Source organism: Equus przewalskii, chromosome 25 (assembly GCF_037783145.1).
Source record: "Equus przewalskii isolate Varuska chromosome 25, EquPr2, whole genome shotgun sequence".
Classification (NCBI taxonomy): domain Eukaryota; kingdom Metazoa; phylum Chordata; class Mammalia; order Perissodactyla; family Equidae; genus Equus; species Equus przewalskii.
The window spans coordinates 35,724,471-35,740,079 of NC_091855.1; the positions used below are offsets into that span (position 1 = coordinate 35,724,471).

General features: G+C 38.5%; 1 protein-coding gene across 7 annotated transcripts in view; it reads left to right on the forward strand.

The window, feature by feature from the left end:
• The window catches only part of UNC79 (unc-79 homolog, NALCN channel complex subunit), a 240,600-nt gene that overhangs the window by 26,082 nt on the left and 198,909 nt on the right, over positions 1-15,609 (forward strand). For all 7 annotated transcript variants that reach the window (XM_070594580.1, XM_070594578.1, XM_070594583.1 and 4 more), the window contains exon 2: positions 14,652-14,772. In XM_070594580.1, coding sequence (XP_070450681.1) covers positions 14,652-14,772 — 121 coding nt within the window. The remainder of the gene's footprint in view (positions 1-14,651; positions 14,773-15,609) is intronic.

Sequence of the window (15,609 nt, forward strand, 5' to 3'; positions counted from 1 at the left end):
TTTTTCTCCAGGTTGATTTTCTGTTCCTTCTAGTCTGTCTTCCATGTTAGAGGCCTTCTTTAGATGGCCTGCCATCCTTTGCTATCTACTCATGATTAAGGGTTAGGACTAAGGAGCTGACCTGAGTATGTTAGTGGGCCATTTATGGGGAACCCCTGATGTCACTGTCTTCAGGTCTTTCCTCTCTGACTGGTCAGATTCAGAGAAGGAAGGATAAAAAAAGAGGCTTCCAATCTTCAGCCCGAAGGGTAAGGGTCTGGAGCTAGGTGTTGGGGGACAGGCATTGGCTGGCTCTGTATTCAGTATTCACATTTCATGTAGCCACCAAATACCCTTGGTTTCGGTAGGTTACCTTGGTTTCTTCTATTCCAGAGATCCTCTGGTGTCTATTCTCTTTAGACAGTAAACTTCAGACCTGCTGAGTTGGGGAGAGGTGCTCTCTCAGGGATGTGAGATAGGGGAGAGAATTTTTAATCCAATTGCTTCTTAAACAACTTTCAGCCAATCCATCTTTTTTAAAACTTCCACTGCTGCCCTACACCTCTAATTCCAGAGCTGTCTGGTGCTGTCTATTCCTTGCCTTTTGAGAATTCCGAGATGCACATTGTTAGTTCTCAGCATTCCTTGCTGCTGGCCTTGGATTCAACTTTCTCTGGTCTGCCAAGTCAATTGCTACTTGTCTATTAGCTTTCAAGCTTCCAGAATTAAGTTGCTGTATATCGTCTTGCCTATTGTCCCTTTCTTCTTGTCTTAAAGACAAATCCTTTTACTGTAGTTTGGTGGCATTTCAGGTATGTATGATTTAGCCAACTGTGTTCACTTTGTAGTCTTAACCCAGAAGCTTTCTCCACTTTTTCCTGTCTAGCATCTTCTCATTCCTTATGTCTTAACTTAAATATAATTGCTTCTGAGAGGCCCTCCCAAACCACCCTGTGGAAAGGAGGCATTCCCTACCTCCTTCTCTATTCTCTATTTTTAGCTCCCTGTATGTTCCTTTGTAGATCTTTAAGACTATTTCTTTGTCTTTTTTGTTCATCTGTCACACTTTACCATAAGCATCATGAGCTCAGAAATTGGAGCTGTCTCAGGTACTGGTACATCCCCAGTATTTGGCACATAGCTGACCCTCAATAAGTATTTGCTGGAAGAGTGAAAGAACAAATTATATGTAGACTCCACAAATTTTTAAAATTCATAGCAATTTCCTCAGTTTTTCATATATAGAAAAGCAAGGCAGAGGAATAAAATAGCACCTCTCTCATAGGATTGTTGTGAGGCTTACGAGAGTTAAAAGGGTAAAGTACTTAGACCAGTGCCTGGCACATAGTAAATGCTAAAGAAATGTATTTTTAAGAGTCCTAGAAAGAGTCTCTAAAGAGTTATAATTTTGTTCAACTTTGATCAAGTTAGAGAAAATGTTGTTGTATGACGGACTGAATTATTCTTGAGTATTGTGTAGTGTGTTCTGAGTCACAGCACATCTGAATTTTAACTCCAGGTTGATCGTGAATCTCAACTTGGATGTTATCACTGCCATGGAAGAGAATGTACTTTAACAGGAAAGTGAGATCCCAAATGTCTCCCAGAGTCTGTCCATGTAGCCAGATATGTAAATCTTAGCACAGTGCTGTCTATAACTCATCTTCTTATTTAGGCGGCTCCAGGATATCTGCATCTTTGTAGGAAGTGTAATTTATTTTCGGTGCAATCATTTTCTTTTGAAATGGAGCCACACTGATTGGATAGGTGGTTGATAATTTAGATATGTCTTGAGTATTGCACTTAGGTGTAGAAACTTAAGGAATGAGTCATAGTTATCAGCCTCTGTATATCTCTGAAATTATTTAATTTCCACCCAATAGCTCCTCAGTTCCTCAAAAGCCTGTGATTGTAGAGAGCTCGGTACAGTTTAGCAATGACAGGTTAAAGCATTCTCTAGTTTTCATCTGCTAAATCTATACGTCTAGATTTATACTTCCTTGAACAAATCAGTAACACTCTTGTACCACCCTCCACCCCATCCTTGCAAGTTCAAGTACAGTATTCGGATCTTATCACATCAGAAAGAAGTATAAGCTTGTGAGTCACTCTTCGGATGGTACTTAAAATTTGACCTCAGATTTTTCAATTTCAAATCTTGATGTGAGAAAGCTGGCCAGTAAACTTTTAAAAACAAACTCCTGTAACCTACCCTGATTGCATTGAAATAAAGTAGAGCTCCATATTCCATTTCAAATTATTGCTAATATCCAACAAACACTCAACTTGAAGAAGATTCACCACCTTTGTCACTTGCTCCATGAAATGAGTCTGACTTTCACAGTTCCTAGCACAGGCTCTCCTGACCAATAGAAACCAGGACAGCAGTCTTCTCTTTTGGCTTGAATAAATTGTTTTTCCCCTTTTCTTTATTGCAAGTACCCAATTTCTGGCAAGTGAAGTGTTTCCATGTTAAGAATTTTTTCATTTGGCAGGTGGTTAGGTCTCACTAATTCATGTGTGAAGGCATTGGATGATTTTATATACTATTTGGTTTTTTAAAAATGTGCTAATAATGTATGGTGGGCCACAACTACTTCAATCGTCTCTTTTTATAGGTGACATGTCAGAAAGTGCCTCTATCATTCACCTCCTGTGTGACCTTGGGCAAGTTACTTAACCTCTCTAAGCCTTGTTTTTCTCATCTGTAATATGGGAATAATAATAGCGCAACAATTATTTTTATGTTTACTGGCACAAAGTAAACACTCAGAATTCAGAAGTATTATTGTGATTATTGTGACCTAGAGGATGAGCATTATGTCTTTTTTATTGTTGATTTATCCACACCTCAAAGTGCCTAGGATATCGTGACTGTTCCATCAATATCTGATGAACTAATAAGAACACTGATATCTTTCCCTTTACTTTTTTCTGTTTAACTTTTGCTTAATGTCTAAAATTCCCAGAACTCCTGACATATTGTTTTTCAAAAGTTAACTGCTCAAAAATGTAACTGAATGATGTATGTGGAGGTGCTTTGAAAAATGTGAATGGCTATACAAATGTAATTGATGATGATGGTGATGGTGTTGGAGTCACTTGCCAAAGAATAGGAGTGTTATTCGCTGACCTCTCCCGTCTGCTGAAAGTGCCAGGTAAAGTCTGCCACCTGGAAATAAAACCAACTGAAGAATATATATGTAAGTATATAAATATTTGGAAGAATTAACATTGAAATTTGTGACATCTGACATCCTTTTGCTTTTGAGGGGAAATCTGACTATTTTCACTCTGTAAATATGTGTGTCCTTTTTGATCATCCTTAATTTGTAGCTTTGTGAGATTTTGCTTTCACTTAAAGAGGATGACCTTTCTCAAAGAAGGAAGATCATTTTGTGATCAAAGATTTGCAAAGAACTCTGGTTCCATGCTAGGACTCCTGAACAATGCATTGTTCCTCCATTTCTGAGCAACTTTATTGTTAGCTATATTTATTTTTTATTCTTTAAAAAAGACAAGTCTCTAAATATAGAACTGGATTTCAGTACCAAATGCAGTAGTAGCTTGCATGTGTATGTGTGTGTATAGGGGCTTATGCTTGATTGTTGTTATGTTGATGAAAGATCCCTGCTGTGTTTTCCTTACTCCACAGGTTATTCCATTTTAAGGGACAGAGTATTGGACTGGGAAAGGGGAAGGAGAAGGATCTCAGGTGTAACTGCTCATTATAGTGGCAATTTATTCTCTATTATGTGCCAGTCATTGTGCTAAGTAATTTATGTATGCAATATTTTAAAATCCTTATAGCAACACTGTGAGATATTGTTATCCCCATTTTACAGGTTAGGAAATTGAGGCTCAGAGAAGTACATTAGTTTACCCAAGTTCTCAGCTAGTAAGTAGAAGAGCCTGAATTCAAATGATGCCTGGGCTTTAGTTCTAGTTGACTCTGATTTTCTATATCCTTTGAATTCTTGGTTCCTCCATTTTTCCATCTGTAAAATGTTTTTTTTTTGTGTACGTGAAAAGCTCCAATTGTCTGGGGTGGGGTGAGGAAGAGGGTTGAGGTGATTGTTGTAGTAGCTGCAGAAAGTTACAGCTGTCTAATGAATTAAACAGTGACAAGCTTGGAGAAGCTGGAATGTGGGGGCAGAAATGGAAATAGAGAGACCACGGGCCCATATTTTCTGTGTTCTTGTGGCCTTCCTTAGGAGCCCGGTGAGTGCAAGTTGTAGTTGTGACAGTGGAAGGGAAGGAGGAAAGAAAGGCGTGAGGAAGGGGTACGTGTGGAATTTGTAAAATGCCCCGCACAAATCTTGTTTGGCTCCTGATATTAAGGGATTTATTTGTTAATTTTATTGACTGTGATAGTAGCATTGTGATTATGTTATAACCATCTTGATCTGAGATTACACTAAAGTATTTATAAGTGAAATGATCTGATAAAAAAATTTGTGAGAAGGGAGAGATGGTGACTAGTGAAGCTGAGTGTTGGGTACACAGGCTTCATTTTACTTTTCTTTCTTCTTGTGTGTGTTTAAAATTTCCACAATAAAAAGTAAACAAATGAAAAAACCAAAACCAAACCCCTCCCCCCAAAAAAGTTGCATGTGAGATTAAAGGACAAGCAGAAAAGCAGCAGCTGTACTAATAAGGGCTTTTAAGTGCAATGGGCTAAAGGGATGCGAGTAACTTGAATTTTAGGCTCAGTGAGTATCAGACAGTATCCACATTCTGGTCTTTTTCCGTAACATTATCTCCCAAGTGAAGTTCCCTCAGCTTGAGTTTAACAGTGTCAAGGGTTGAAGTTGCATCCTCAGATGGGGTAGGTAGCCTGGGCACCTTCTGTCCTCAGGAGTTTTTCTCTGTGGTCCTTATGCAACAGAGAAAGGGAGCCTAAATCATTCTGAATAGAATGGGACCAATTTTAGCTGTGCTAAGTCCTGTATATTTTCTATTTCTCCTCCTAAAATTATTTTTCCCCAAATGTCCTTTCTAAGGGTGCGCCTCTGTGAAGGGTGTTTCACTTTCTGCACCTAGAGGTACATAGCTCTAATCCTCAGTCGATACTGACTCAGAGGATGAGGACTATTTATATTTCTCTGCTCTGACTCTGTTCTCTGAGCTGGTCAAGTGAGAGCGGGGCACAGATCCTCCTGTGACTGTAAGGCCATACCTGGTTTCTCATGCACTTAGTTCCTTAGAGTAGGGCTCTCTGTCTGCCCCCTGACTCTTGAGTTAGGTATTCTTTGCTCTCTCTCCGTCCTTGCAGACACAAGTTCATCCTCACCCCTTCAGTCGGCTTTCAGCCAGACCCCAAAATGGCTAGTGGTGGAAGTGGGAATTTGAAAGTGGTACAGTAGTTCTTGTGATACAAATAATTCTTCCTACAAGAAATAGGAAGAAGAGGTAGAGGGAATTAGTGCCGTATCCAAGATCCAAAACTAGTCTATGAAAGGAATATCAATCCTAAACTGCTTTGTTGTACCAAGAATCATGTGATATATGAATTCATTCATTCATTCATTCATTTATCAAACATTTATTTAGGACCAGACAGTTATTAAACGCTGGGTATACAAAAATAAAAGAGACCGTTTCTGATCTCAAGGATCTAATAGCCTAGTGGAGGAGACAGTGAGTGAGTTAATACTTGTAGCATTTAGTGATAAGTGCTATGTTGGAGGGAAGCCCTGTGTGTTATGAAAGTGCCAAAAAGATGCATCTAATGCAGCTTATGGTAGGGAGGGTTCATTTTCTACAGCAGAAGTGGTTACAGCTGAACTTTGAAGAATTCTTAGGAGTTGCCAGACAGAGAAGTATGGATTGCGTTCCTGTGGAGAGAACAGTTGCAAAACCGTGGAAGGGTAAGCGTATTGTAAGTTGGAGTTTTTGCAAGTTTGTATGGCTGAAGTATGGTATATATGGAAAAGAGACAGAAGATGAAGCTTGACGGGTGCGCAGGGATCCATTCATGCTGGACTCTGTAGGCTAAGTTAATTATTTGGATTTCAACCTGCAGGAAGTGAGGAAGATTTGTATTTTAGAAAGATCACTCTGGATGTCATGTGGAAAAAGGATCAGAAGGAAATCAGTGTGGATATTTCAGCAATAATCTAGGAAGGAGATTGTGCAGGCTCAAATTAAGGTGATACCATTGTACATAGAGAAGAGAATAGACTCTAGAGGTGATTTCTAGACAGAATGAATTGGACCAAGAAATAGAATCTATTGGACATGAGCAAAACTTTGAGACTCAAAAATAGTGAATTAAGACAGATATGCAGGGTGGCTAAGAAAGATGCCTGATTCCTGACTGGTCCTCTAATCAACGGAAGAAATGAAAAAGGTACCAAGCATAATTTTTACTTTAACCATTGTGATGAATATTTATAGCCATCCAAATTTGTGAAGTATGTCCAAGTACTCTTTATTTATGTCTATCATCTCTTAATGAAAGTTTAGACTGAAAAGAAAGTGAATGGTTTAAAAGGGGGCAATGACAGCAAATCTGTAAAGTCTTGGGACTTTATGTAGTGGAAGAAGAAACCAATAAAAAATAAAATAGAATTAGGATATGTGCTTTCAAATCTACAACATTAATAACTGACTTTTACAAAGAATGTGGGGGAAATATTATTTTAATTTTTCATTTGGCAAAAATAGAACAGAACACAGCCAAACAGACAAACAAACAAGAACCCCTGAGGCTCAGATATTAAATGATTTGCTTGAGGTCACACAAAGCTGTAGGTGGGAACTCACAGCAAATCCCAGAGCTCCCTGTAAGACATTGTGATAACTCCATGACATGTGCCCAGCATGTTTAGGGTCCAAGTCGTGAAAAGTAAAATGAGTGGCCTTTTGGAGGAAAAAAATGAGTAAATACTGAAAATAATAATGAAGAACCTATAAAAACTTTTGGAATATATATCAAGTGAAATGATTATTTGGAGTTCTATTGAAATGAGAGATGGGAGGAAAATAAATCATGAAAAGGAGTTCTGTGTTATTTACACGTTATACAAGCAAATTTTATCTGGAAATTACTTATTTGTGTAAATGTTGTTAGAATTTTAAAAAATTTATTTAGAGAATATTGACAGGATATAAGATAGCTGGTATTTAGATTTCCAATTCATTTCAACCATTGTGTTAAGTTTGGCCCTCTGCTATGTACCTAGCAGTGTGACAAGTTCTAAGGGAGTTACACGTGATATATGAGATAGTTCTCCCCTCAAAGATCTTAAAGTGTTGTTAGGGATACTAGACTTGCAAACATGAAACTCATTTAGAACCATCAAGAACAGGTTATTAACAGTGATAAACTGATATCATGAAGTGACAAAAGTTTTTTTTTTAATTGAGTTAATGATAGGTTACAATCTTGTGTGATTTCAGTTGTACAGTAATGTTTTTCATTCGTGTTGTAGGTGCACCACTTCACCCTTTGTGGCCACCCCCTACCCCACCTTTCCCCTGGTAGCCACTAATCTGTTCTCTTTGTCCACATTTTTAAATTCCTCGTATGAGTGGAGTCATACAGAGATTGTCCTTCTCTAACTGGCTTATTGTGAAGTGACAAAAGTTTTGAGGCAGATAATGGGTGCTCTGAGTGGTCAGAAAAGGGACATAGTGATAATGTCTGGAGTCAATTAGGAGGCTTCGTGATGGTATAACTCTTAAGATGGGCCCAGAAGGATTAAAGGGATTTGATTTTTCAAGAAGAAAAGGATAGGACTAGTAAAGTAAACAAGTTTCATTTTGTGTTTTCCAAAAAAAAAATCAGATTTATTCTAGTATTTCATCCGTTCACTGCAGTGTTACTTAATGAAATATTGGAAACAACTTAAATGTCAAACCATAGAATAGGGGAAATATTAATATTTCATGCTATTTCTTACAATTAAATGTTATTCAGCTAGTAAAAGTAATTAAAGAACCATGTGGCCTGGTGGAGGAGCCTGACCGATAGTCCGTTAAACTACCAGTTCTACGCTTGCTAGCTTTGTGCCTTTGGGCAAGTCACTTCCTCTTTTGGAGCTCTGGTTCATTTAACTTTAAATGGAAATGATAATAACTATGAAAGTTATTGTGAGGACTAAAAATAATGTATATAGAGCACCTGATAAATAGTAGACATTCGATAAACATTATAATTCATATGTACACTGTTGGTATGTAAAGAGTTACTGCCTTTCTCAAGGGAAATGTCTCAGTTCTTACCAAAAGCGTTAAAATGTGATTTTCCTCTTTGACTTGGCAATTCCACAATTAAAAATTTATTCTAAGGAAATAACTAAAGATGTCTGCGTGTATTTAAAAGGATATTCTTTGCAGCATTGAATAGAATAGTGAAAAATAACCCAAATTTCACAAATAGATGATTGATGAAATAAATTGTGATTCACTTATATAAAGGAAAATGATAAAGCCATTAAAATGATGATGTAGAAATGTATTTCTGATATAGAAAGTAGGAAAAGCAGATTTTAAAACTATATATAGTATAACCCCATTTTGTAAATGTGTATTTATGCAGAGAAAATTTTCTAGAAGGATAATACCATCAAAATGTTAACTATGGTTGTTTCTGAATAGTGGGCCTTTAGGTGATTTTTATTTTCTTCATTGTGCTTACCTGAATTTTTTGCTTTTATGATAATGAATACAGATAATTCAAAATTTAAAAATAGGAATGGGTTAGGGAGCTGGCCCCGTGGTGCAGTGGTTTAGTTTGCATGTTCCACTTCAGCAGCCCAGGGTTCGCCAGTTCGGATCCCGGGTGTGGACCTACGCACCCCTTGTCAAGCCATGCTGTGGCAGGCATCCCACATATAAAGTAGAGGAAGATGGGCATGGATGTTAGCTCAGGGCCAGTCTTCCTCAGCAAAAAGAGGAGGATTGGCAGCGGATGTTAGCTCAGGGCTAATCTTCCTCAAAAAAAAACAGGAATGGGTCATTATTAAAAATATTTAGGGACATAAGATAATGCTTACGATTTAAAGAAAAAGTGATTTAAAGCTTACATATTCTATGATCTCAATTTTGTTAAAGTATTTTTCTACGTATGCCTAAAATGAATGACTGAATTTTGCTTTTGTGGCTCCTTCTCTCAAAATGTAGCAAACCTTCTAAGAAATGGAGGAAATAAGATGTAGTGAAGTTGCAGCAAGCAGCGGTTAGCCTCGTGTTTGTCTGGATAAACACCATCACTTTCTTACACTCCCTTTTGTGTTTCCTTCATTTTCATCACAGCTTTAACAGTTGGCTTTCTGGACTGTTTTCAAAAAGAAACAAAATTTAAGCATTGCAAAAAGCCACTCTCCCCCTACCTCCCTCTTTTCCTTTTGTCCTTAGTAGGACCCAGCAAATTCAGTGCCTAGTAGTGGCTGGGGATATATAATGGTGAACTAGAGATGTAGTTCTTGGAGCCTACTGTCTACTTGGGAGAGATAGTCAACAATTACCCAAAGAAGTATATAATGAAATACTGTGCTAACTACTGTGAAAAAAAAATAGGATACTATGACAGAGGAAAATGGGAGTGGAGGTCAGTGAATCGACTTAGAGAGGGAAGTCAGCAAAGACCTCCGTGGGGAAGTGACATTTCAAGTCAGCCTTGAAGTACGAGTAGGAGATGGTCAGACAAAACATGGAGGGAAAAGCATTCTAGAAAGAAGGACAAGCACATATAAAGATTTTCCGGCAAAGAATAGCTGTGTGCATTCAGAAAACTGGGGCAAGAGCCATGTGTCTGGCTCTTGTAGTAGGACATGAGGTTGGAAGGTAGGCAGGGACCTGGTATAATATGTTAGGAATTTTGGATTTTATTCTGAGGGCAATGGGCAGCCACTGAAGGATTTGCATGAAACAGTTTATATTTTTAAAAGATCTCTTTGGCTGCTCTGAGGAGAAAGATCTGGGGAGAGGCAAGAGAGAAGCAGGAAGATGAGTTAGGAGGCTTTTAGAATTGATCAGGAGATGATGGTGCCCTGTAATGACAGTGAAAATAAAGAACAGAAGATGGTTTGGAGGTGCATTTGGCAGTAGCATTGACAGGACTTAGTGACGGATTGGATTAAGGGAGCGAGAGAGAGGGAACAGGTGCTGTCAAGGATGATTTTTAGAATACTTTGCTGGAATCACTTGGTGGATTACATAGATGGTGGAGTAGGTTTTTTTGGGGGGCGGGTGAGGAAAGAGATAAGAGTTCAGTGTTGGACATCTTTACTGTGCAATATCTCTAAGATTCCCAAGTGGAGAATCGAATAGATGAGGTCTTTTACTTAGAAGAGCTAACCATCGGGGGTGGAGGTGCACGTTTCATAGTAGTTTGCACAGATAGTGCTGAAAGCCCTGTGAATGGATGAGAATGTCCACGGAGAGAATGTGGAGAGAGGAATGAGAGTCCAGGGCTGAGGCCAGAGGAATTCCAACATTTAAACATTGAGTGTGGGGGAGGCAGTAAGGCATGTTGAGAGGGATATATTAGGGAGGTAGGAGGAAGACTAGGAGAAGCCAGTGGGAAGCCAGTGGGAGAGAATTTCAGGGAGGGAGGGATTGGCTGCATGGAATGTGCTGAAAGGGCTGATAAAATGATGACTGGAAGATACCCATTGGATTTGACAACATGGAGGCTCTAGGTGATGGTGGAAAAAGCAGATTCAGTGCAGTGGTGGAGGTGGAAGCCAGACTGGAGTGAATGGAAGAAAGACTTGGAAGTGACAGAGAGATGAGAGAGTGTACACAACTCTATAATCTTGGCTCTGGAGAGGCCAACACCTGGAGAGGAATGTCAAGTCAAGGGAGGGCTTTTGTTTCCTTTTGACAAGGGAGATTCTAGAGGTTATTTGAATGCTTATGGAAATGATTTAGTAGGGAGGGAGAGATTAATGATGTAGGAGAGACAACTGATGGACGGAGGGTACTAGTGGTGGGATTGACGTTTGACAGGAAGAGGAAAGAAGGAGGTGCAGGTAGGCCTTTGACATCTACTATATGTTGAGTATGTACTAGGTACTATTCTAAGTGATGGACACAGTGATTTAGTATCCACAATAACCCCATAAAGTTGGTATGATTGTCCCCATTTTACAGATGAGGAACCTGGGGTTCGGTAGAGATGGAGCCAAAGTCTTAATACAGACCTGTGTGCTTTCAGAGCTCAGAATCTTAGCTCTTACTTAGACTTTTATGGAATTTCCTCTGTGCTGGTGTATTAGTCAGTTTGTTAGAGTTGCCATAACAAAGTACCACAGGCTAGGTGGCATTAACAACAGAAATTAATTTTCTCGCTCTCCTGGAGGCCAGAAGTCCAAGATCAAGGTGTCGGCAGGTCTGGTTTCTCCTGAGGCCCGTCTCCTTGGCTGGCAGCTGGCCGCCTCCTCTCTGTGTCCTCACACGGCCTTTTCTCTGTGCACACGCATCCCTGGCGTCTCTCCTGTGTCCTAACCTCCTCTTCTTATGAGAACACCAATCAGACTGGATTAGAGCCCACTCAAAGGGCTTCATTTCAGCTTAATCACCTCTTTAAAGGTCTTATCTCCAAATACAGTCACATTCTGAGATTAGAACTTCAACACATGATGGGGGTGGGGGGCGGATCACAATTCCGTCCATAACAGATGGTGTCTGTTTACTTAAAGTATAAGGAAAAGAGTGGGTGTGAGGGGAGTTTTGAAGAGTGTGGAGAGGGATGAAACAGTGATTGAAGAGGGTAGAAGGAGCTTACCAGAGAAATGCAGCCTTTGGGTCAGTTGAGGTGGGAGATCATTTGTTATATCCATCCAGCCCAATTACATGAATTTCTGCAGCACTATTCACATGTACGGTTGGAGTAAAGAACAAGAACTCTGTGCTGCCATGAGGCTTCTGGTTGCTCATGTGGGCTTAGTAACCAGCCAAATGACCATCTCTCATGTGCAAAGTTGAAATGTAAATGAGTTTGTTCACATCCTCAGCACAAGTACAAATTACTATATGTTAGGGATCTTTCTAGCTGTTCTCAAATAGTTGAAAACATAAAAGTTAAGTAAATCTATGACTGCTAAGATTTTGTTACATTCACCAATGCACAAATTAGCCTGAACATTTTTCCAACTAGTTCTGTAAATTGTCTTTCAGGATTACTCACCACTGTCCTTGTTTTTTTTTCTCTCCCCCCTCTTCCTTTCCATCTTCACTTAGTTATTTATTGAGCACCTACTAGATGTCTGGCACTAGGGATAAAAAGAGCCCACAATCTAGGGTGGGAGATATATACATATATATGTGTGTGTGTGTACATATATATATATGCAATCCCCCCAAGTGCTAAGTACTATTATTAAAGTAATAATCCATTTATTGATTTATCCTGCAAGTATGTCGAGTGCCTACTAAGTGCCAGGCAGTGTGTTAGGCTTGGATAGAGACATGAGTAAGATATAGTTTCTGCCTTCAAGAAATTTACAACAGGGTATAGAAAAATAAACAGGTAAGTAACCAGAGTGCAAGGTGATATTTGTCAGATATGAAAAGATCTCAAAGAAGGGGAGTGACTCTGGTCTTTGCTTTCCCTTGCATGTTTGGATACTCATTGAAAGGCGCCGTTAGTGCATTTTAATGAAACGACCTATAAAAAGAACATTCATTCATTTCACAAATATTTCTGAATGCTTGCTGTCGTTGTGAAGTGACAGTTTTGTAGCTCTCGAGTTATGGGCAAGTGTTGGCTGGGGGAGCCTATGACTTTTCTCCTCATTTGAGCTTATTGTCCACAACCTGCACTGTCCACACCTTTTTTAGGTGGTGGAATGATTAATGATGTTTCTGAACCACGCAACAGAGCCTGCTGAATTAAGGCATGAGAAAAGTCACAGTAACAAAGCATTGCTGTGATGGTGGGCAAGCAGAAAGCATATGCTGGCTCAGCACATATCTCAAATATTTTGAATTCAGAAGTATATATTAATGTGGGTGTTCTCTGTGATGTGTTTTAAAAAAAAGATGGTGGACAGCAGATCAAAAATACTGAGAAAAAAATGGATTTTTGTGGATTATGTAATTGAAACATTTTCAAGTATCCTCTATTTTAACCTTATCTCAGGAAAAAAGTAATTTATACCCCAATACTTATAAGGTTAATTGAGACAATGGATATGAACTTGGTGCTTTCTTTAGAGCTGATGTGCTATACAAACTCAAGGTATTATTATTGGCAATCTAGACTATTTTTGTGGGAAAATGCTAACCATACTATGGAAATAGTGCAGGTAGTAGGAGGGAGAAAAGGCAAATCTGATAAATGGTATATGTGGGATTTAGAATCAATTAACTTAATAATAATAGCTGAAAATTGCTTTGATGTCATGCAGTGAACACCCCTTGTCTGTATACTGACTTCATTTCAGAGTCATATCCAGAGTACGTCATGGTGGAAAGAACACTGGACAGGAGTCAGGATTTCTAAGTTCTAGTCTAGCTCTGCCATTGGCTACCTATGTGCCTCATTTTCCCAATCTTTAAAATGAAGTGGTTATGGGAAAAGGTCTCTAAGGTCCTTCTAGTTCTGATATTTTATTATTCTGTGATTCTGTGTCCCACGCCTATCAAAAGCATTTTGACTTTCTTTAAGTTGCTTAAGCCAGCATTTCAGTTAGAATGCATCCAGGAGCTTGTTTCCATGGGCTGTTGGGAACAGCAAGGCCTTGCTTCTCCAGGACTTGATATGTCTTCTGTTAACTGCTGACAGTGAGCCATACCACCTAAAAGGCTCCCTTGGTACCCTTAAAGATTGAAAGGACAAATGGACAGTGTTGAGAGCTCTGTGGAAGAGGAGACCTGAGAGACGTTGATCATCATGGCCCGTTGGGATTTGCAAAGAGGAATGACTAGAACTGGGCCATTCACTGCAGCCAGGTCAAAGGTCAGGTCAGGAATGTGGACAATGCTGGTGACTCCAGGTAGGTCTAGGAGGGTAAATAAGCCTATTAAGTCCCTCCTGAATCTTGAGAAGATCTGGGCAGCCAAGCTCAGAAAGCTATTAGCGAGTCTCTTAATTTATGAAATTCTTTGGAAGAAAAATGTAACATTCATTTTTTCTGTTTTATTACCATTCAAATTATTGTAATACTCACCAAATTAATCTACTTTTAACATATTCTCCCAGTTCATTCACTAAACACACTCTTATGATCCCTTTTTGAGTTAAATATCTGGTTTCGACTGATGCCATTATGCTATGGATTCCCTATATTTTAGGATTTTTAGAGTGTTGTGGAAAGACCTTTGAGTTTTTTCCTTTAGTTTTAGTTAAGCAATATTAAATATAATTCTCTGGTAGCAGAGATTTATATCTATTATTATTTTGCTAATAATAAGCTAATGGGGATGATTGTAAAATGATTTGGAGTACTGCCTTTCTTAATGATAAAAAAAAGTAATGAATAATTTGTGAGTAAGATATTAAACCAGATAACTAAAAATAATTTTGTGTGCTGAATACAATTTTAAGAAATTAAAAGTCTTTTGTAATTGTTTCTATCGTGGAATTCCAGTAAGAATTTACATATTTTCCTTAAAATACTGATTAAATTCCTGTATCTGATCATTAAAAAAAAATAACTGTATACTTAATACATATTACAAGATAATTCTTCTTTTTTTGTTGTTTTGCTTTTATCTAGTTGCTTCCAAGATCCGGTACTTACAGGAATATCATAACCGGGTTCTCCACAACATTTATCCTGTACCTTCAGGAACAGATATTGCAAACACCCTGAAATACTTTTCGCAGACCTTGTTAAGGTAAGCTTTAAAATATCCTCTACTTTGAAAGAATTAGTAGGTAGTACTGCTGAATTGATTGGGATCTAAATTTTTACTGAACTGAAAGTTTTGAAGTGCCTTACATTTTCTAGTGCTCTGCCAGAAGAGTCTGGACTCAGGTTCTCTGGGTGTATATAGCAGATCAGATCACAGGCTTAACTGAAAAAAATGGGCTGCATGGCTTCTGCCTGCTTTCCTCAGTTGAACATCTTTTCAGAGATTTATACAGTGATAAAAGTTATTTGTCTGGCACTAACATAGAGTGGTATCAAAAGGAGAACCTACATGGCTTAAAATTAAGAATAGGAAACACTTGTGGTCTTAAAGAAAATCAGAATTATGTAGCATTTTAGGTTCATCAATAGTATTTCCTATTTCTCAAAGTATAATATATGATAATAACAATTATTTTTAATGTGTGTAACACTTCACGTGTTCACCATGCTTTACAATTGATATGGAAATTATATGGAGAACAAAGAAACAAAAACAAATACTGTTTGCTTTTACTGTAAGGTAGAGACAGGAGGAAGCCATCTGCTTCACAGTTCTCATTAGGGAAACAAGCAAAGGCGAGCTCTTCAAGTAAAGACTCAATTGTTTGGGAAATAACATCAAAGTGAGAGAAACACTTCACTTTCCATTAAATTCTAAGGCTTGATCTCTTCCATTACAGTGATCTTCTCGCTCTAAATCTGATTTTGGAAACACAGAAATTAACTGCTACTGTTTCTTCTAGCTGTACAATAGCAAAAGTTTTGTAAGCTAGGTATTAGGTAAAGAACACCAATTCGGAATGACTGTAATGACACTAGA